At 40.5% G+C, this 22394-nt stretch overlaps 1 protein-coding gene across 1 annotated transcript in view; it reads left to right on the forward strand.

The window, feature by feature from the left end:
* Positions 1-22394, forward strand: part of FAM171A1 (family with sequence similarity 171 member A1) — an 87356-nt gene that overhangs the window by 38283 nt on the left and 26679 nt on the right. The window contains exons 2-3 of the mRNA XM_038130209.1: positions 11481-11708; positions 17837-17929. Coding sequence (XP_037986137.1) covers positions 11481-11708; positions 17837-17929 — 321 coding nt within the window. The remainder of the gene's footprint in view (positions 1-11480; positions 11709-17836; positions 17930-22394) is intronic.

Raw genomic sequence — 22394 nt, forward strand, 5'->3', positions numbered from 1 at the left:
GCTGTATTTGTCCATCTGAAAACATCAGCAGCCCTGTGTGATGGTGTTACTTCTAAGTAGATGTGTGTTTTGTAACACAAGTATAAGAAACAGACGAGGTAATATGAAAGAATTCGAGGGATTCTTTGCTGAGGGAAAGAGCTTGAGCAGAGTGCTGTTTACAGCTATAAATATCTAGAATGGGTTTATGCCAGAATGAAAGCAGTAAGTCTTTTATGTTGTCATATGAACAAATTAGTAAATAATGTCAGCATTTGCCGGAGTCTTACATGCTCTGACTGGGCTCTTTTAGGTAGGCCACGTGTGTAGTATCAAGTTTACTTATTTGAAGATACATTTAACATTATGTGGGATTTTTGATTTAGCAGAATGATAAAAAATATACCAAAATCACAATGTCAGTGTAATTTGTGCTTTGTTAATATGAAATATATTAACAACAATAATAATTCAGTCACTACACCTATATGTGGTACACGTTCTTAATCTCTGTAATATGCTCACCATCATGATGCTGGCCATCACCAGCTGCTGAGAAGGATACATGGGTTGAAACCAGCCCACAACTATCTCTGATTTTTTTTAATGTTGCTAATTGTTCAGTTCTTACACGCTTTGCTGGTCTGAGCCATGTATATATATGCCTTCCTTCTGCTAGTTTGGGAGACACTCTCAATTTTTTAATGAACTTGGAGAAATATTTGATCCACTCAGTGGTGGTGTAGTCAATTGATTCACTCAAATGACATAGCTGTTCATCTAACACAGAGGCCACCCTCGGGTGCCATTTGTGTTGAGATACAGTCAGCCCTGTTTGCAGCAGCTGTGATCAGTCCCAGCCTGCATTATTTCCTGAGCTTCAGGGCACATCTCTTGCCCATCTCCTCTCAGCCTTCCTCTGCCATTTATTGGCCAGTCACAGCATTTTACATCAAGACTGATCTCTAAATAGAACAGATAATTCACTGATCTGTTTGATCAGCTGTGATTCATTGGCTTTTAGCATTTTGATTTCTGAACCCCAGGAGTCCTTCAGCAGAGTGTTATCCCATTCAGACACCCCCCTTAGATAGACAGTTATATATACTACCTAACAAACTGGCTACTCACACGTTACTTCCACCCATTCCCAAAGATGGTTTGTGGACCTCCAAACCTTCATTTCTAGCTACAGTGGTAATCATGTGTTTATGATAAGCAGCTCTGGAAATCAGAGCTGCAAGGCGACCAAGAAATACAAAGGTATTCTCCAGTGCTCTTCCCATCTTGGAAGGCAAGATAAGGTGTGTGAGCAGCATGTCAAGCCCTCATTGTCACATTGTGGTTTTTATATACAGTGAGTCTAAGAAAGATGAATGTTGCCAGTGTAACTGTACCTTTCCATTATGATTGTGAATTTGTGGAAGAGACAATAATTTCTGATCTACATAATTCATTTCCAGTGTAGGGGAATAGAAAGCAATTTTTCAAAATCCACAGTTTCAATCTGATTAGAATTATTTTTCTCATGAAATCATAATGTCCCTTAAAAATAATCCCCTGCCAAGAATTTAGATCACCATGGCTATTACAGTAATTTAAACTGACGCAAGTTTTGGTTGCTGAGTCAGTTATGTATGCTCTGCATATATATGCAGTCATCATAGCTGAAGTATAGACAGTACAGCAGCCTGGTTCAAAAATATTAATTGAAAAATTAATTGACTTGGATCAGAAGGCTTCTTCTGTGTGACTGAGATTGCATGAAAGAGAAGACAAAGTGTAGTGATGAATGGCTGTGTATTAAGCTGGGGTTGCTTTACAGTGTTAGGATAAAGGGAACTGTAACAGGTCCTATTTTATTTCAAGTTTTTATTGATTATCTAGAAGAAGACCTAGATCACAGGTTAATTAAATTTTTAAGCTATTCCAAATGAGGAAATGGAAATATTATTTTGAACAGAAAAATCTCAAAAACTTGGAAATAAATAATTTTGGAGGATAGGAAAATTTCAATATAGACAAGTTGGGTGGCATTTAATGTTGGTGCTATTGTGACGGAAGTCACAGGAAGTGTCATGTAGAGATGTTAATAAAAGGAAGCTTTTTAGGGTTGGGAGGAAACAACAGTAGCCTCCTCCATCCACCCAGTAACAAATACCAACTGACTGTAGAGGTTTTTGGGTGTTCAAGAGCTGTTGTAAACACTCTGTAATGCCTGTGCAAAAGTCCATGCTGCTTCATACCAACCCTTTCCTGGCATTGTCACAAGCATCCTGTAGTTACGGAGCCAGGAGATTTTACTGCTGTGGTGCCAGCATGCAGCAGTAGAGGTTGGGAAGTTATTGGAGAATCAGTATGGAATTTGGAATTAATGCAGAATACAGATTTGCTACAACTGTACATGCCAAATATTGACCTTAAGCTTGCCTAGGTCAGGAGGTGGGCAGGTACCCTTCCAAAGGGGCGCAACGGAGCTGACTGAAATGCCAGTGAACCATCAGGGGTGGTCCCAAATCCTTTCTTTTCCTCTGCCAGTGTTGCACTTGGCCTCCACTCTCCACCCCCACACCTGCCTGTTCTGCTGATTTTGGCACGTGGGGCTGCGTTGTTTCAGCAGTTCAGCCTGATAACCTGGCATTGAGCCACTCGGTTTGTTAGGCTGGTGCAGTGCTGGGTTAGTCAATGCAACCAAAGCTGCAGCAGGTCCAAGGAGAAGTGGGGTAGACCAAGAGAAGGAGCAAGAGTCGACAGCCAGGCCAAAGAGGTGGGAGGGAAAGGATGCTCCTGGTTTTGCTGTGGAGTAGCTGAATGGTAGTGCTGCGCTCCTCATCACTCTGCAGAGCTCTCTGCTCAGGCTGGCTGGGTTGGAGGATTGAGATGGTTACCATGTGTAGCTTCACCTACAATTTCATTTTCCTGTCTGCCAGCTGGGGATAACCTCTTCAAGGAATTAAGCGATTATAAATCGACTGCCGAGTTATTTGAAGAAAGGGTACGTGCAAGTGCCTAGATAAAATTTCAGCGCAATAGTTCGCCTCTGCATGTGCATGTGCATGAGCTTACGTCAGTGGATTACTGAGATGAAAGTGGAAGTTTGCACTGCAGGCTGCAGTGGGAATGTAGAGAGGCCCTTGAGATGGGTTTGTTTGAATTGTTACAGTGGTTTGTTTAAAAACAAACAACCCAAGTAAAAATACCCTCTTCCAAAGTGATATCTAGCCTTGCTTTCACAACGGGCTTTGGAAATTAGAGATTAAACCTAAGATTAAAGCTGCTTGAAAACGAGGGGAAAGAAAGTGCATGTCTCCTCACTGCCCCATTGAACATACATTGGATTGCTTGAACATAGAATACATCTGCTTTAAACTGCTTTCATCAAATGCATACTTTTATTAATAGAGTTAGGATAAAGTTGTTCTGAGAAAATGTAACATTTGCCTTTGTGGCTCAGCAAATCCCAGCTTTCCCTTTCTGCCCTCCCCCAAACTAGACTGATGGTGCTGTAGGTATAAAGTTGGCTTAAAACCCCAAGTGGCTGAGCTCGGTGTGGTGTTATCCTCAGAGCTGATGTCACAAAATCAGCTGGGGCCTTGAGTCAGGGGAGAACTCTAGTGCTGAGCAACTGGCAAATATCAGTGCACTAACTTCTCATTCCATATTCATCCCCAAACAGAGTTTCAAAGAACTCTATTACCAAAAAAAAAAAAAAAAAAAAAAAAAAAAAGGGGTTTAAGTAGGGATTACTTTTTCATGTCTTGTAAAGAATACATTATGCGTGTGGCAAACTAGAGCTTTGAAACTCAACTTCCATCTGCGCTCCATGACAGTATTTTATTTAATTCCATGTCTAAGAGACAAGGTTTGGAAATGAAATTAGTTTGTGTCATGCACAGTTCCTGTAGAGATCAAAGGCAGACCTGTTAATGCAACTATTGCTATTCATGAGTTTCATAGCCATGTGAGTTTCAAGTTAATTATAAATGCTTGTTTAATCACTTAACAATAGGGTATCGGAGTCTCATCTGGGCATAATGCATATGGCTCCCACTTTTTTTAATTAAAGCAAATTCCTACCTTTTTTCCCAAGAAATTAATTTTGGTGGTAATGCTCTAGGCTCTAGCAGGTCAGGATATGCAAATCTTCTTTTACATGTTGGACTGTTGCATGATGGATGTCTTTATTTTATTATCCTGTAACTGCCCCTCCCTCCCCTTTGAACACAGGAGTTGTATAGTAGCCTGGTTTTCATTGTATGTGGCATAAATTGCTCTGGTTCATATAGTAGAATTCTTTTTGTGACATTTTACTAAAAATTGGTGTGCATTATCCCTAGGACATAATGCATTGTGAGATTAATGTATTTATCATTTTAGTTTATGAACACTTTGTTTAATGGATTTTAAACCTGAAGAGGTAAGTAGGGCACCTGTCTGACCTTCATATCACAGGCAACTGTGCTGTATTTGAAGACTAAGGATTAAGACTAATTATTTTAGTTAAGATAAACGATTTCAATCCCCTGGAAATTAAATTCTTGTGCACTAGGGGAACCAGCCACAGTGCCAGCAATGCCTGAGGCACTTGGAGCAGCAAGGATTGTTAGATGAGAAATATGGATGAATCAACTTGAGCTGCAGAGAAGGGTGAAAAAGCCTCAAATGCTACCTGGGTGTAGCTTCCTCCACAATCCTGGATCCTGATTGCCCACAGAGGTGAGGTGAGCAGAATGCTCTGATGAGGCATCATGTGGGGGCTTCTCTGTGTTAGCCAAGAGTGTAATATGCAGTTCTCATTGCACTCTGCTGCTTCTGAGGAAGAGCAAGAGAGAGGAATCAAAGAAAAACTCAGAAATCCATCAGTTGTACATTTGAGGGAGAAAGTTGCTTCTTGACTTCTGAGGTGTGGGGTTAATTAGGATCATCACACTGCAAGTACCCAGTGTGTGGAGGACCCTACTGATACTCATCCCCTTGACCTGTAAAGTGCAAAGTGTTCAGCAAATTCAGATTGCAGTACTAAAAAGAAGTACCCCAAGCAACCACTTGGGCGGCTTCCTGAATGTTCTAGAATCAAGCATTAATTCTCTTAACATTGATTGTAACCCTTAATTAAACACCTATAACTGAAATTACAGCTGTTAACCCCATTTTTTTTTCTCACAGGCTGAGTGAGTCTATCTAGTAAGCTGTTTTCTTGTTGCCCAGGAATGACACCTGAATTTGCTTAGGTTCAGTGTACAGCTGTTGGCTGTCTCTGTCAGCAAGACTAAAGGTCCTCAGCTGACTTGATCTTTTGCAGTTTCGTTGTTCTGCACGATGATCCAGCCTTCTCTTGCAGGAAGAGGAGGTCGTGCCCTTCAGATGGTCAATCCCAAGGCTGCTTCACTGTCCCCTGGGTTTTTAATGGGTCTCTTCTCTGAACCGCCCCCCCCGCTTTCTAAATCCCTTCTGAATCTGGGTCTGAGAACCAAGATGTGTTGTGTAGTCCTTACTGGATTTCTAACTTGTGTAGTAAGAAACTTTGTTCTTGATGCCAGGGACTGCAGCAGCCTTGGTATCATTCTCCAGTCGCTGAACAGGCACTGAGCAGACCTCCTGTGTCCCATCCTCTGCATGGTTGGGTTCCCTGGAAACCAGTGCTGGACACAGCCCAGCTGAAACCTGAGTCACCTGTGGTAGAGGAGAGAGTTGTGTAGCACTATTGGTTTTCCTGTAAGGAGGGCTAGAGCCAGTTCTGAGTAGAGGATGTCTTCATCTTCTCTGCGAATCTTGTTCAAGCACGTGCAGTTTCCTATTTGAGGTGCTACTGGAGAACTTACTTTCAGCTGATAACATCAGTGAAGAGTCTATGTGCTTCTAGAGGGATGCACATTTTCTTTTTTCGTACAAACTTAGTCTGCTGCTATTTTGAGGTGTGATTGTCAGTAGAGCCTTCTTGATGCAGCACATTAGGAAGATACAATATGTAAATGTTAGAGTTGGCATCTGTGGCTAAAGCATGCGGAACGCTCCTTTTCTAGGAAAATGTTTTCCTTTAGATAAATGAAAATCCTATTGTTTGGCTGAGGATTGACCTCACACATGGGCAAAAGGTTAAGAGACAGAAAGGCTTATCCATTTGGCACGTAGGATTCAAAGCTAGGCATGTTGCCAGTAAGCTCAATCAGAGCACAGGACACAGTTTTACACAAAGTTCGTAATGACTTTTTTTTAAATGAGCAGGAAGCTTTCTTTTTCTAATCAAAACCTAGATAATTGAAATATCTCGTTCTTTGGTAATATCCTGACATTGTCCATGGATAAGGGATCCCCAAAGGAAAAGCTAAGTGATCGCAGCTGCCTGTGTCAGCCTGCTCCCAAAAGAGATCATCTGTCCAGCACACGTCAGTGGGAGTCTGCCTGACAGAGGGGTGTGTGCACAGAAACCAAATTGCAGGCTTGGGATCTAAATAGGATTGTGATCTTTGATTTTCAGTCTGTGTCATAGCTTTTCTCTGTTTATTCCAGTATGTGGAATCTGACAGTTTGCCTTTGCTCAGGTCGCTCAGGATTTTATTTTTTCTCTGTTATATTACCAACTTAAATAAAAAATAATCCAACAAACAAAGCCTCAAGCCACCTAAAACCAGTGCTTTTCACTTTTCAAGAGTTCAGTTACAGGAGACAGCAGTGATGACAGCAGTTCTGAAAGAAACCATTGCCAAACAGAGAGTTCACAGCAGTGTGAAGGGCAGTGGTGAGAGAAGGGGTTACAAGTGAAGAAATGGTTTTCTTAAGGTTAATTTTATTTCAGGAGAGGCAGTATGGTTCATAGAGCAGATGGCACAGGAAGGATTGCTCAGAGAAAGTTTAAACTTAGTAAAATCTCAAAAATCAGATTAAGAAGACAGATGGGATTCTGGATTGGAATGCTACCATTTAGGGATTTTTTTGGTCTTTTTTTCACTTTCCCAAATTATAACCTTGAAGATGCTGGAGTTTTTTTATACAGCTTACAATAAATTTAGTACTAGAAAACTGGGAGGGTGCTGCACTTAAGCAGCTGTTTTCACAATAAGTAGTAGTTTTGGCTTGCACTCACTTGAAGAACAAGTAGGAGGTTTAGTGTTTAAAAGAAGACAAAGGACTATAAGATAGAAAGATCTGCTTGAGCATACCTATACATCAGCCTTGATCTTTTTGTGGAATTTACCCCTGCATTTGCTTATTTTATTTGCTCTTTTCCCACTTACCTTCTCTTCCCACTTTGCTTTGGGATTCTTGAAGCAGAGTTGAAGAGTTGCACTATTTAACATTTGCAAATGGCCCATTTCTGCCTGCATTTCTAGACAGGGAGACAGGCTTTTTGCCCTTCCAGAAAGGGTGGTTTTTCCTGTGGTTTATCTCTCTCCTCAGTTATCCTAAGTGGTTCTTGTTTTGGACTTGAATCTTTTCTGTAAGAATGTAATGGCAGGACACACACTAGTGGTGCAGCCAAGAGACTCTGGCTCTGTACCTGTGCCCACCAGTGCTACCAGCCAACAGGGGAGTACCTGCCAGACAGATGAGGTCTGAAAGAGACACATTCACACCACACCACACCACACCAAACAGGAGCCAGGTGCATCAGACAGGGCTATGGCTCAAGCATAGCCTGTCCTGACTGTGGCTGGCTTGTCTGGGGAAGTGAGAGAGACCACAGCTGCCCTGAGTGAGTTCCTCAGCCCAGGGTCTATCACCTCAGCCATCTCTACTTTGCTCTTAAATGAGGAAGCGTCAGCACTCTTCACCTTTATGTCCCATTCCTCCAGGACCTACTAGTAGCACAGAACAAAGCTCCTCCAGAACTTAGCAAATACTTCTACTGTACATACAATGGTGTGAGAATGAAGCAGGCTTGGCCTCCCTTTAGCAGTTCATCTTTTGCAGTGCTTTCAGTTTCCTGCCTTCATGTGCAGCTGTGCTTCTTCTCTGAGTCCACGTGTCTTTAATTCTGTGTGAGGTCCTTGCTGTGGTAGGCTGTAAAACTCAGGAATAGCGTACCTGCTTTATACACACTGTTTGCTGAGAGTCCCAACTAAAAAGTTTGTCAGATATTTTAAATACTCTATTCCTTAGTTTAAAGTAAGTCCTCTAAACAGCTTCTAATTGATTTCATCCAGTATACCTAGTCTTTTGTTCTAAGACTTCCCTGTTAATTAGAGATCAGACTGATCTTGGGTCACTTGCTGTGCTTACTTCGCTGTCTTATTTCCCTTCTCCAGTTCCCCTGATCCTCAAGAAGTGCCTGAATATATCCTAGCAATTCTGAAACTTACTGTCTCTTTTTATAGGTTGTTCTCATCACATCACTGTTTGAGAGGATGTTTTCTTCAACAATTTCTTTCCAGTTTTAAGCTTTCAATCATTCAGTTGCTGTGGAAATTACAGTGATAACGTAGGTTTAGTGTTTGTGACTTCACTGCTGCATTAGATAAGAAAAAGGAGCTGTCACGTGGGAGAAATTAAGCAAGTTGTATACATTTCACATGGTTGTCAGGGAAGATGACGCATGAAAAGGAATTAGGATTGTTCAGGCTGCTAGGGTTTTCTCTATCTGCTCAGGAAAAAATCAAAAAGGAGAAAACAAGCCCAGTGTCTGATCTAAGGACTGTGTGGTTTGGAACAGCAGTACCAGTCTGCTGCCTTTCAGGACATCAGTATTCTGTCTTGGGTGATTGCCTTTGTCATTTCTGTTTAGAAGAAGGATTTTGGAAGCCCCTGTCCTTCCTTATCAGAAAGAGAGAGGGATGCAGAAAGAGAGAAGTATGCAGACAGAAGCCCATACATGGAGTGGGAGATAAAGACATTTCCTGTTGGAGATACCCATGGCTAGCTCTCTGATTTGGGAAGAGAAAGATGGTTTTTTGAATACAGGAAAATTTTATTGTTTTTTTGCTCATGATCAATTTTAGTAGTAGTCTCTCTTTTAGAATTTTGAATGTATATAGGGCATTAAATTGATACAATCCTTCTGTTGTTTTCTTACCCTCTTCCTTAATTAGTATTTAATATTCCAGAGCTCCCTAGTTCCTTATATGTGGTTGTTTTTAGAGAAGGCTGAACTTCCATGTTACTGAAATTGCTAACAGCAATGTTCAGCTTGTCCTGTTCTCTTGCTTTTTCTTAAATGCACCACCCATTATTCTTAACCTCATCTATTCTTGCATTCTTTGCTAGGAAATTCAAAGTGGGAAATGCTAAGAGCGCAGCTATCTGGCTTTGGATCGAAGCATATCCCTCCACTTTGAAAATAAAAACTTATACTGTTTGTTGTCCTCATGTTTGTAAATACATGAATATATAAATCTTCCTTCACTGATTAATGTAGCTGCCTTTCACATACACAAGAATTCACAAGTTGGTGGTAGTCAAGGCAAGGTTTCTAAGGAGGCACTCTGTACTGGACATCAGAGTATGTGGACACTGCTTTTCAATGTACATTTTGCTTCCTCTGACTGCTAAATGCAAAACTGGGAAGAAGTCCAGAATCTTTAATTGCTGGAATATATTTCATGCTGGTCCCATCTAAATTGGCATCCTCCATTGCCAAGTTCTAAAGCAATGGCTGCGATGATGATGAATTTCTCTAATGGGGTTTTTGTTCAGGGCTGCTTGATATCGGTGTTTTCAGTACTGCAGGATTCAGAGAGAAGGTCTCTGCTTGTGAAAGGGCCCAAGATATTGATCATTCTGGCTGAAATGCCCTTAGGACAGATGTGCTGATACTTTTGAATTAGGTCCTCATGTCCTTTTAAACTTCTAGGTTGTTACAGTGTGTTTCTCCCCGTACTCAGCTGTGCCATTTCACTATTGAAACTCACCACAAAGAAAGATTTTGTTAAATTCTGTGTTTTCTTCTTGGTGTCATGTCTGGCTGACTCAGGGCTTAAACCAAAATAAGTTCTTGTAAGGCATTAGTAATAGAACAGAACTGTACCACCAGTACTGTTCTGTAGAAATCAATGTAATGTTTTTGAATATATATGAACAGGAGGTCATGCCCTCTTTCCTGGGCATCCCATGCAGAAATGTTTATACATGGAGTGGGAGGAGAGGATCTTGCTTGTGAGAGGCTGAAGCTTCCTGACACAAAAAGGGAGTTTGCAAAATACCATCTACTACCTTAGGGAATGGAGTAAGCTGACATAGGGAACTTCATGCAAGAACAACCAAATTTCCAGATATTAGGATGGGAATGAGAGAAAAGAGAGAGGGACATGTTCATTTTAAGAGGAAGAGGCAATTGGAAATGAAAAGAACCCAAGCATTGCTGTCTTGGACCCAGCATTGCTGGGTCTTTGCAACACAGCATTGGATTTACTGCAGAAAGGCAACAGCTGCTGCCTAAGAGCATGATGCAATTGAACTATTGTAGGCACAGAAAAATAATCATAGATACAGAAGAATGCCTTCCAGAGGGACTGTCTTGCACAAGCCACTCCGTTTTATGTAACAAAAGCCTGGTGACACAATGCATGGTTTAGTCATAGGAGTGCCCAGAGTGGACAAATATTGTACATCTGGAAACATTTAAACTAGTAATTATTTTTTGGAAAAATGGCAAATTACTCAAGAAAAATGTAGTCCATTGTGTTGGCTTCAGACTGCATATCTGCAGGATGTGTGATTCTCCTGACTGCCTTAATCATCACTGCTTTGCTTCTCACCATTACTGTGTGGGGACAGGTGATACAGTAGTGTCAGGGCTGCTGCTGTCACTGCTAGCACTCTGCATCCCACCTGGTTGTGCTTTGAGGACATGGACATGATCCTTTGGGAATTCTCCTCCTTGGTTAGACATCACCAGAGAAGTCCTGTGCCAGCTGGGGCAATCTCTCCCACCAGAGCTGAAAATATCCAACTGTAGCACACAGCCTGCTCTATTGCCCACTTTCTTCCTGGGCTTCCGTCACAGCAGACTTGTGCCATTCCATTGCTACACAGAGAGAATTGCTTTGGGAAGGAGTGAGGAGCATACCCCACTCGCAGCCTTTCCCTCTCCCCACTGCTGCTGGAGAAGACTGGCTGGAGCAGAGGCATGGCAAGGCATGGACCTTACAGAGAGTTCCCATGTCCTGCTGTCCATGACTAACACAGGATGTTTGATAGCACACATTTAGAATTGCCATAGTACAGCAGTACTCTGTGATTGACATGTTGCCTCTCAAAGGGAGTGTTGCCTGCCCTGGAGATGTGATGTGCTGCCCAGCTGCATGTGGGTCACAGGTGGAGATAGATGCCTCCACAGTTGAAATTAGCTGTCAGGCAATAAATCAGGACCTCGTCTGGCAGAATCTGCAGTGTCTCAAGAGTGACTGCCTGAGACAGAGAGCTTCAGGCCAATATAAGAAGTTGTGCATGGCACCAAAATGTCAGAACTGGTGTCTTTTCAGTCTCTGGTGTGTCAGCATGTTCTAGCTGCTGCCTCCCACAGAAGCTTTTCAGACAATAATCACTGTGGTTGTTTGTCATTACAGAAGTAACGCTGAAGGTCCATGTAAGCGATGCCAGCACCCATCAGCCAGTAACTGAAGCCTTCATTGAGATTTTTACCAACCAGATCTCCATTGCATCTGGAACCTCAGGAGCAGATGGCACTGCCTTCCTCAAGTTTCAGTATAAGTTGGGCAATCAGCTGATAGTGACTGCTAGTAAACATGCATATGTGCCAAATTCTGCACCATGGAAACCTGTAAGATTGCCTGGTAAGAGATCTTTATTTTTGTTCTGAGGTAAGATATTGGATCTAAAGGAAGCTACACAGTTTTGTATGATGTGTTTTAATGCTTGAGATCCTGGGTGGGAAGAGAAACATCTGCGCATTTCAAAAATAGTAACATTTCTTCCTCAGTAAAACTGCAGCATCAAGGCTGAGCAGAGATTCACTCTCCTTCTGGAGGTCCTCGATACAGTGCTACATTAGTTTCCAAACAACTGTTGGTGCTCCTACAGCTCCATAGAAAATAGAAATCTATTCCAGATCTTTTTCTTTATGGGAACTCTGTTTCCAAGAACCTTGTTCAGCAGATGTGGTGTATTCTTGCTTCTCTTCCATGGTGTAGCATCAACTGTTGTACCATAGGCTGTAGTGTACAAAAATGTTCTGTCTTTTAGTTCTTAGCCATGTCAATAAAACGGTTTTAATCTGCAGTTATGTTATCCAGATGTAAGGATTTTTGCTAACTGAATTAGCATGGCTTTGCTTCTTCCACAGGCAAACAAGTATAACAATAATACTTGCATGTTCATTTTTATCAGAATGCCTCAGAACCTTACATTAGTTATATGAGAGGAAAAATTGAGTCATGAAGCCTATTTCTGTACTGCTAAAAAGAACAGATTGAGGGTGGCTTTCAAACCATGAGATGTAACATCTATATGAAGATCACATCCCAAGTTTGATCTGCCTTTCTTGTAATCCTCAGCTACAATTAGGGTCCATGTAATTTGGGAATGGTCTCAGGCTTGTGTTATATCCAAATCACACCTAAATAACACATGCCTCAGGTTTGATAATTAGCCTGGGCCAAAACCACGGGAGGTTTTAAATACACTAATATTTAAATGGTGTATATGTTCCCAGGGCATGGTTGAATTCCAGGCCTTGGCTCCATTTTATTTATTAATATCAACATAGCCAGAAGGGCTGCGTGACTTGCTGCAAGGTCGAGTATTTTCAGAAGGGGAAAGGAACGTGAATCTCTTCAAACCCAGAATTATGCTTTAGGCATTTCAATGTGCTGTTTACTTATCTGTTTTCACTTGCTTCAGATAAAATAGGAGTGCCTTCTTCTACATTTTCTGTACTGTATTCCACTGTGTTTTTCAGCTACTTCATGGAGCTAACAGCAAAGACTAAGTCAAGCTCTTTTGGGTGGGGTGAAAGAATAAGAAGCAACTGAAAAGAGTTGCAGCTAGGAGAGTTTCACATAATTAAAAGGCAATAATTCATTACAGTAGCAGCTGTCACAGCTGGTCTGTGGCTGAACAATTAATTCAGTTATAAATAAGAAACCCAGACAGGTTCTATAAACCAGCCCCTGGGTTGACACACAGAGATTTCAACCAGTCACCAATGGACTATGATCAAATTACCCCACGAACTTCCTAAGCTGCAGACATGTCACTGGTCAGGAAACTGGGAGGTGTTAAGAGCAGACCAAAGAGCATTATAAACTGGGATGTTTCAAACCTGCCATAGAAAGCTGGGTTCAAACAATAAAGGTCTCGCTCTTGCCACAGGGGCCTTGGGTGTGCGTGTCTGTCTGCCCCAACCCACCCCTCCACGTTACAAGCAGCAAAATTGGAATAGGTCGTGCAGAAAGGTTGTGAAATGTCCACTTCTAAAGACATTTAGAACTTAACTGAACAACCCCTGCTTGGTGGAAGAGGTGACATTCAGAGGTCCCTTCCAGCCATAATTGTTCTGTGACTCTGTTTAGAAGTTTCCTTTGAGTTTTCTTCTCTTTAAATAAGATGAAGTGCAGCTTTCTCAGCATACTTCATGTGATTTTAAATGATGAAAGTAGGCTATAACCTTGCCTTCTGTCTTGTCTCTTTCTGACTTATACCCTAGGTGTTTTGAATGAGATGTACTCTTCCATAGCCTGGAGTTTGTTTGGTTAGTTTTTTGCTTGTTGTTTTTCTTAAATATTGATTTTGAGGGAAGGGAATGAAACAGGGCATTGTTGTTTTGGTAAATCATTGAAGTTAAAGAGCAGTAATTGTATAGGTTCTACAAAGTCTTTCTTTTCATGGCTGAAATGTGAGCTTAGGTCTGAAAGTTGATTCGTTTCACCTCTGATTGTCCCCCACTGAAACTGGTAAATAGTTTGCCATTGATTTAATTGGAAGTAGAGTTGTTTAATTTGCTTTCTGTACCGTGAACTTATTCATTTCTTTGATTAAAGAAACAAGTTACAACTAGATATGCCCTATGTAGATTTAATAGGGTTGTTCTTTGAATTAGTCTTGAAAAGGTACACGACATACTAGTTAAGATACCTAGGCTTTTATATTTTGTATTGATTAAGATGCCTGTGTCTTTAAAAATCTTTCAGTCTTTAAAAAACTCTCCAAGAACTGTTTGTACTTAAATGCCTATCATGCTTTTAACTAGCACAGTATAGAACTTTGGAAAAATGTGCAAGTTTTGTTGTTATTTTTAAGCTGGTTTGAATGATGGGGAGCAGGCAGCATATCTCAATCTTCGTTCTGCAGTATGCAGTCTGGGCACACCCATACAGCTGCATCCTCGTTTCCCAAAAATGATTGTTAACAGTCCTAGGAGCTGTCCCCAGCAGAGCAGCATTCCACCCAGGGCAGTGTTGAAGCTGATGTGCCATCCTGTGTGCTGTGGTAAATGAACTCAAATGGGAAAATGATAACCATGAGCAGGGAGTAGGTTTGAAAGCTAAAGGGTGGTAATGTGCTGTAGCTGAACTTGGCGAAAGGATCAGGATTCCTCCATCACAGGCAATGTGCATTAGTAACAGGGTTATGCTGAAAAGCTGTGCAGCCACTGAACTTGTGATACTGTTGTAGTAGCTTTAAGGAGTAAACATCAAGGGTTTTCTGTTCTTATAATTTGTCAGAAATTAACTTCTCTTATATTAACGAAAATAATTACTACCTCTTTACTGCTTAAGCAGGATTATTTATTTACATAGTGATTAATAGTAGGAGGAAAAGATTTAAGATCTCTTCTTCCATTAAAATATTTATCAGCAGTGCCATGACTCCACTTATTAACAGTTCATAAATTTAACATCACTTGGGTTGTTGAAGTGTTCATGACAGAAGATGTGTTCATCTGTCTGCTCTTAACTACACTTAGATTTTTCTTTGTAAAAAATTTGGAAGATAACATTTGTGACTGGTAATCCTTATTTAAAAGGACACTTCTTTTGGAGCAGTGTATGCAATGAAGAGAGGGAGTTGCTGAGACAGCACAGTTCAGAATTCCTTGGTAAAGGCAGTGTCATGGTTTAACTCCAGTCATCAACTAAATACCACCCATCTGCTTCCTCCCCCCCAGCCTCTGTGGGATGGGGAGGAGAATCATAAAAAGGTAAAAACTCTGGGTTGAGATAAGAACAGTATAATAATTGAAATAAAGTAAAATTTTATAATAATAATAATAAGAAGAATGAGACTTAACAAAAAAGAGTGGGGAGTAAAACCCAGTCAGAGCAAGTGATGCACAATACAATTGCCCAGCCTATCCCTCAGCAGTAGGTGACCCCTGCCAGACAACTCTCCCCAGTTTATACACTGGCCATGACATTCTATGGTATGCAATTTCCCTTTGGCTAGTCTGGGTCAGCTGCCCTAGCTGTGCTCCCTCCCAACTTCTTCTGAAGCTTTCACTGACAACATATGAAAAACTGCAAAGTCTTTGGCTTAGGGTAAGCACTACTCAGCAGCACCCACACCATCAGTGTGTTATTGGCATTATTGTCATCCCAAATCCAAAACACTGCCCTGTACCAGCAGCAGAGAACAAAACAGCTGCATCCTGGCTGAAACCAGGACAGTCAGTCAAAGAAAACGATGGTATTCACTGTGGTGAAATACAGTTTTAGGAGCAGAGAATGATGGTTATGATATTTCTGGGAAGGGAGAGTTCATCTGGAATTGTTTACCTGTAAAATAAGGTTAAAATTTGGGAAAGCAGAGTATAGTATTTCAGGACTTGTCCTTGGCATAGCCATTCAGGGAAATATGTGTCCAGCTCTGGATCCATGCTCAAAGAAGAATGTTTAAAATTGTGGACTTTTATCAGGGGTGATTAAAAGATTGGAAAATGCAGTTTACAGGGAAAGACTTGGAAGTGCTTAATTTATTTTGTTCATTAGCAAGAACGTTCATGGCGTAATTTGATCATAGTCCATCAATACCCTCATAGAGAACAGGAAACGGGTAAGAGAGAATTCTTCTGTCTAGCAAGCCTGTATAAAAAGAAGATCAAATGTCTGGAAATCGAACCTCTATAAATTTTGATGGGTAAAGAGGTACATTGTTTAACTGCCCTCATAATTATTTATTAGAACGTTGATGTTGTGGTGTGTTCTTCACACTGGACACTGTAAAATAAAACTGGGGTTTTTCTACAACATGATTTCAAGTTTTGGTACAGCTATTGAATCTGCAGCAATAATTAATTCAGGGAAGGCTATAGTTATACAGGAATAAGGCTGGATTATCACTGTCATCCTTCTGGCCTTAAAAGCTGTGTCTTTCTGTCATTGTCATGCTGAGTAAGGATTGTGCAGAAAAGCCCAAGGGAAGTTTAGAGGTTATATATTCGTTATAGTCTGGCACATATGGAAGAAGATGTTGGCATGGTTGATTGTATTGAGCTCCCCAGGGTGTCTAAATTATATTAGCTTTCTTCATACAAATTAAGTTATTGGAGTAAAGACAAATTTTGTAATTGTGTGGCCTTAGTGCTACTTGCACTAGGCTTTCTTACTTATGTTGCCTAATGTGTAGATCTGTTTCACATTTGGGCATTGGAAAGAAAATTCCCAGCTGTATTTGCAATAATATTATATGTTTGTTTTTTTTAATGTTTATATATATCGTTAAGACCATCTTTTAGATGTAAGTTATTTTCAGCGTATTTCTCCTATTTTTTTCTCCTTTCTCCCATACTTCTCCCAAACACTAAAATTTATGATCTTTAAAAGGAGAATATATTTCTTAAAGCAGAAACAGTGTAGTCTTCCTATTGGTAGCTAACATCTATATGGTCTCTTGGATTAATTAATTTTTATTAATTTAGAGGAAATTAATAAAATTCCAGAAAATCAGAAGAGTTTGTGTTGTTCTTCTGTTGACTGTTTCTGAAAAATGCCTTCCTCAGCTTGCATTTACTTCAGACTAGGAGGAGTACTCTCCAGGTATGGGATGCTGCCCAGTTATTAATAGTAACAAGTTATTACCAAAAATAGCTAGTATGCATTAGTCTTCTCCCCTCTTTGAAAGCCACATGTGGACTGCAGGCAGTCATGCTCCTTTCTGTTTTCATAGCTGCAGGAGGCAGGTGGGCTCTGTGGCTAATTCCTTCCATATTTTGGGTCTTCTGGGTCTGAAAACTTGGCATGAAATTATATCCTGTTTTTCACTCTGCAAAGATGTGTGTGCATACTGACACAGCCCCCTGCAAGGAGTGTCAGTACCCAGTGGGAAGGGAGGTCCTTGCAGGTAGACCTTTTGCAGCAAATACCATTTATCTGTCCCCTTTCACACCACTGGTAGGATGACAGTAGTTCTGCTATAAATAGCACTTCCCTGGTGTAGGTGGTGACTCAGTAAGTGCATACTGTATTTTAAAGCAAATATTCAGACTTAATCATCATACTTTGCCTTTCTGTATAACTTACGTAAGCGTCTCAAAGTACTTAAAACTTAAATTTCATTAAAATATTCCTGAGGTAAGAAGTATAGCTGTTGCACAGAAAAATAACTCAGCCAGACTGAGTTAGCATTTCAGTTCTCTTTATGTATTTCTTGTCTTTCTGTGGAGCTGGGAATTGCTTAATGTAAGGCATGAAACCCTGCTTTACACTGCACTCTCCAGTGCTTTGAGCTGCCATGTGTGACGTGCAGGAGTCAAAGCATAGAACATTTTGTTTAGTTCAGTAGTTACTCTGGCAATTTAACTGTTTGGTTCAGAAAATGCATGTGGTTTCTGTCGTGTATACAATATGATTTTAATAGTTTGGGTGGCCTGCTTTTGCAAAAATGTGAAGAAAGTAAGCACTGTTGTTGTTGGATTATGCTTATAAGAATTTAAAGATGTGCCACTTAAACCACTTCTCTCCCACAGTGTTCTCTTCTCTGAGCCTCGGCCTTCTTCCTGAACGCTCAGCTACTCTGATGGTCTATGATGATGTAGTCCAGATAGTCTCAGGATTTCAAGGTATGCTGGCTTTGGGAAGTCACAATTGACATTTGAGGGACGCTAAAGAAAAAGTCTGACAGCCCAGTGCTTTCTGAACTCTGTCCTGTGAGTGAGACTGGTATTCTATGGGGAGTTCTGAGTTCCCTGAGGAATGCTTCTCTGTGGGATTGTTTTACCAAATTAATAGCTGAATTCATCCCTGACTGCTGTGACTAGGGAATTCAAGTTACACGGTAATAAATAAGTTTGGACTTTATTGTGCCATCTGAGAGCTAGAGATTAAATTTCTTACACTATCCGTTGGATGTTTTTTCATCTAGCCTCATTTAGCCATCCTTGAAGGAGACATTTTCTGGTGTTCTTAATGTCTAAGATTTTTCTCTGGTTTTATTTTTTTTTCTTGCTTCCTAGTATGAATGCCCTTAGTTTAGAGCATAGAAAAACTGAAAATTTCTTCTATCTGCGTTGTTGTATACCCTGTATAAACTTGCTTTTCCTGTGGACCCCTTGTCAGACTGCCTGCAAACCTAAGTCCTACTTACTGAAACCCACTGTATTAGAAAAATAAAGTTAAAATAACCTTTTCATAGGGCTAAACACAGATGTTAAAGTAACTGCAGTATCAGTTAGAGGAATGGCGTTTTCTGATCTGCACAGTGAAGAGTAAAATGTTCATTTGACTTAGGGATCTGACATAAATTAGTCCAACTGATGTGCTGGCTGAGGTAAGTCTGTTAATAAAAGAACGGGGGATTTTAAAGATACTTGGAACCAGGATATGGGCATATCCTTCCTGTGGGCACTCTTATTGTGCATAAATGGTGTCTAATTCACAGTAAGTCTTATGCTTGCCATAATTTTAAACTCTACTGTATAGTTAATAAACAAGGAAATAGTGCCCTCAATAGTATTCCAAGATAACCTTGTTTTATCTGAGAGAATATAATACAATTATGCCTTCCTGATGTATTTTTTAGTTAGAAGCCATCCCCACACAATAGGCTTTTCATTAGTGATAGCACTGGATAAGGCTGGAGCTGAAATGCATTAAACAAATTAGGTAGCTGATGGAATGCTCAGAAGGAGCTGGAGAAAGAGCTGCTGTACATATTTTCTGCAGTTTGAGAGCTGGACATTGTCTAATGGGGTAAATTAGATGGATGGTGAACTGTGTTAAAACACAAGAGATTCCATTAGGCAAGACATGAAACATTGTTTACCAACATATTCCACTACCATGCTGTATTAAATACTCTTATTCTTATGCAAATGTGCTAATATTATGCAATTAACTGAAAAAAACAGTATTTTCATGTTCACAGCTTCCTTCAAAAAAACAGGGGATGCTGAAGGACTAGAGGGCCATTTAACAGCTGAGTGAGACTCATAAATATTTTCAACATAATCTTCTTTCCTTCAGTGAATTGATCCAATGTGTTAACAATATATGTGAATTAGAATAATTTAGCTGCTTCTTCTGGGATAGCAGAAAAAAAGGATAAAGGAAGCAAGGGGTACCTGGAGTATGCTAAGGATTGGGATTTGAACTTGCAGTCTTGTCCAGTAAAATCCATTTTATGGGTCCAGTCCTCATTTCTTTTCTTGGGACTTCTCTTGTGAGGAAGCCTAAGAGAAAGACAGCCTAGACATTGTTCCAGTATTTGAATGGAGCCTCTCTAGTCTCCATCCAAAATCCTTGTGACCTAGTTTTTCTCTGTTATTTCTCTAATTTACTTCCCAGTAACACCACACTGTTTCAAAAGAGCTGATCAGGAGTTACCTTAGTGCAGAAATGAGAGCAAACCAGAACTCATTATACCAGGAACAGACTGGGAACACTGGTGTTTGAAGCACCAGTCAAGGGGAAAGAAAGGCCTGTCTTGGAACACTAAGTTACCAATTGCATTTGAATAATTAATCCAGCAAGTGATGTATTATGCAGTTGAGAAGTTTGTCTGAGTTGATGCAGGCAGCTTCATTTTCAGGATGGCATTACAATCCACTGCTGTGCTGTCAGTAATTGTGAGGGATGGGGCTTGCCAGCCACTGGGTCATTGGAGTTATTTAATGCCAGCACAGTGATGGGCTGAATTTCCGTGCATAGTGAATGGAAGCTGTATGGGGACTCTGGCTGTCTCTGACCCATGAGCAATCAGAGCATGAATTGGTGAGACTTCAGATGTTACTTCACATAGATTAAACCTCAAATGCTGGTGTGGTGCCACATGTCACATATGCAGTGTGACAAGAGGTGCCTTACAGGGACTCCTTGAGGTTACTTCCTCGGGAGTGTACTGGCAAACTGGAGGTGACAGCATTTAAATCTGGCTGATGTGTTGACAAGAGGCTGTTTAAAGAAGGTAAGATCAGTGCTCAGCAGTCTTTACCTCATGGCACACATCAGGTGGGAAGAGCTCACATGCATGTTTTACACTCGAATGTGCTTGGGTTTTATAAGTAAAAACTGGATTTTATAAGTAAAAAATAGGTATCTTCAGTAATAGAAGCAATACTAGTAACCCACTCCCAATGATAAGTGATGACTTGTTGAAAAATACTCTTAAGAGTCTGGTCAGCACAAGGTTCTACCACTTCCAGTTCCCCTACTAAATCTGCACCCAGACATATGCCCCAAAATCCGCCATGGCCTCTGATAAAGGAGAACATTGGATTATCTTCCAGCAAGGTGGTGACAGAAGGTAAAAGCCTTGGTAGCTGCTTTCCTCACAAGCCTTTCTCTGGAAGCTCCCAGTCTTCTGCCCCCTTGGAGTCTTTTGCCAGGTGTGGGAGACCCAACTGAGGAACTAAGGGGAGAGTCAGGGTGAGTGGCAGGTTTTTGGTGAATAATCAATATGGAGGAATTAGTTTTTTAGGGTGTGAATTAACTACTCTGCACTGATTTATTAAATGTCTGGGTATGCACTGTCACAGAGGAGGCTGTTTCTTCACCCTCAAAGCTTATAGCTGAGTTCATTGTTGTGCAGGTTTTCTGCCAGGTTTTAGGCTCAGCCATAAGAAGGCTTTGTACTGCTCGTAGGATTGAAGGAACTGAGGTTGGCTTTCTGAGTCCTCCTTATCTATTTAAAATTTGGCACTCATGGCTCCCTCACTGCTAAAATCCATTAATTTTTTTTTTTTTTAATAGAAACCCCATAAACTACTGGATTGCAGATTCAACAATAGTTACTTGGTTTCTAATTTTTGCTTCGTTTGTATCTTTGGAAATAAAACACCAGTTCTTGGCAACTTGAATAATGCATCTTAACCAGAGATTTAGACAGCAGAAAATCCTGCAATTTTATATTGATGATTGGTGATAATCCTAAGGCCGGGTTCTTTGTTGTGTTTTTTTTCCTGTGTTTTTACTGTGGATATGTATACCCATGGGCTGTAGGAGCCCACTCAGCAGTGCAGTCAGAGGGTTCCAAAGTGCCTGAGCTCATCAGTTCCTGAGGTACAGCAAACTGCTACTTGCACAGTACACAGGAGATAAATCCTGCCTGAGTTTGTTGCAGTCAATTCAGTTAATCTTTTATACAGTTTTCCATTTATGCTTAGAAATCAGATAAGGAATATTTTTTCCCATTTCACACAGGTGTTGTTTAATGACTATATTAAACATTTAAGGATATTGGCAGTCTTGAGAGCCTGCTGTAAACATGAAAAGATTCCAGAAATTAAAAAATAAAAGCAATTTCATAGCTTTTTCTTGCAGAATTACCAAAGAAATGACAGCTAAACAACGATCAGCTCTTTGGAGGTGCTTACTCCTGTACCTAGGCATTTTTCTTATCCAATACAACATTTTATTCTGTTGAGTTTTGTTTTCTCACAGCTAGAGCTCTTGCTGGAAAATTATGCAAGAAAGATTCCAGTCTCTAGGTTAATGACACTGGCAGTTACAAAGCTTAGGAGGTAGTCAAGCTCGTTATTCTTTCTCACAGTGAAGCTACATGCAACCTAAAAGTGCTGCCAGAGACTAATGGGGGAAAAGATTCAAAATTGTTTTGAGTTGACATCTTTGAATCACATAGTCCAATGTGAATTAAGAAGAAAACTGCTTGCCTCTTGATTTTGTGCTGTGTGGGAAGTGTTCTGTGTGTATTCAAAATGAGCTCTGGAGAATACAATAGCTTTTGATTTAAAAATTAATTTGCATGTTGTGCACACAAACTTGCAGATGGAGTCTTGCTGTGTGTTGCTAAACAGTATTAATGGTGAGTATCCTTTGAAAAAGACTACTGACTTTATAAGCTGGTATTTAAATGAGACATGAAATGCCATAGTACATGAAACAGTCTTAAATCACGTTGCAGCAAAGACCCTTCAATTAACACCTAGGGAGCTTGAAAGAAACGCTAACACCGTACAAAACAGAGAAAAAGAGACAAATCTTACATGCCAAGTAATCTGGTTCTGTTTAGATGTGTTCTTTGCAAGGAAAAATATGGAAAATCTTTTCACCCAAGATTTGTCAAGTGAA

Source organism: Motacilla alba, chromosome 2 (assembly GCF_015832195.1).
Source record: "Motacilla alba alba isolate MOTALB_02 chromosome 2, Motacilla_alba_V1.0_pri, whole genome shotgun sequence".
Lineage (NCBI taxonomy): Eukaryota > Metazoa > Chordata > Aves > Passeriformes > Motacillidae > Motacilla > Motacilla alba.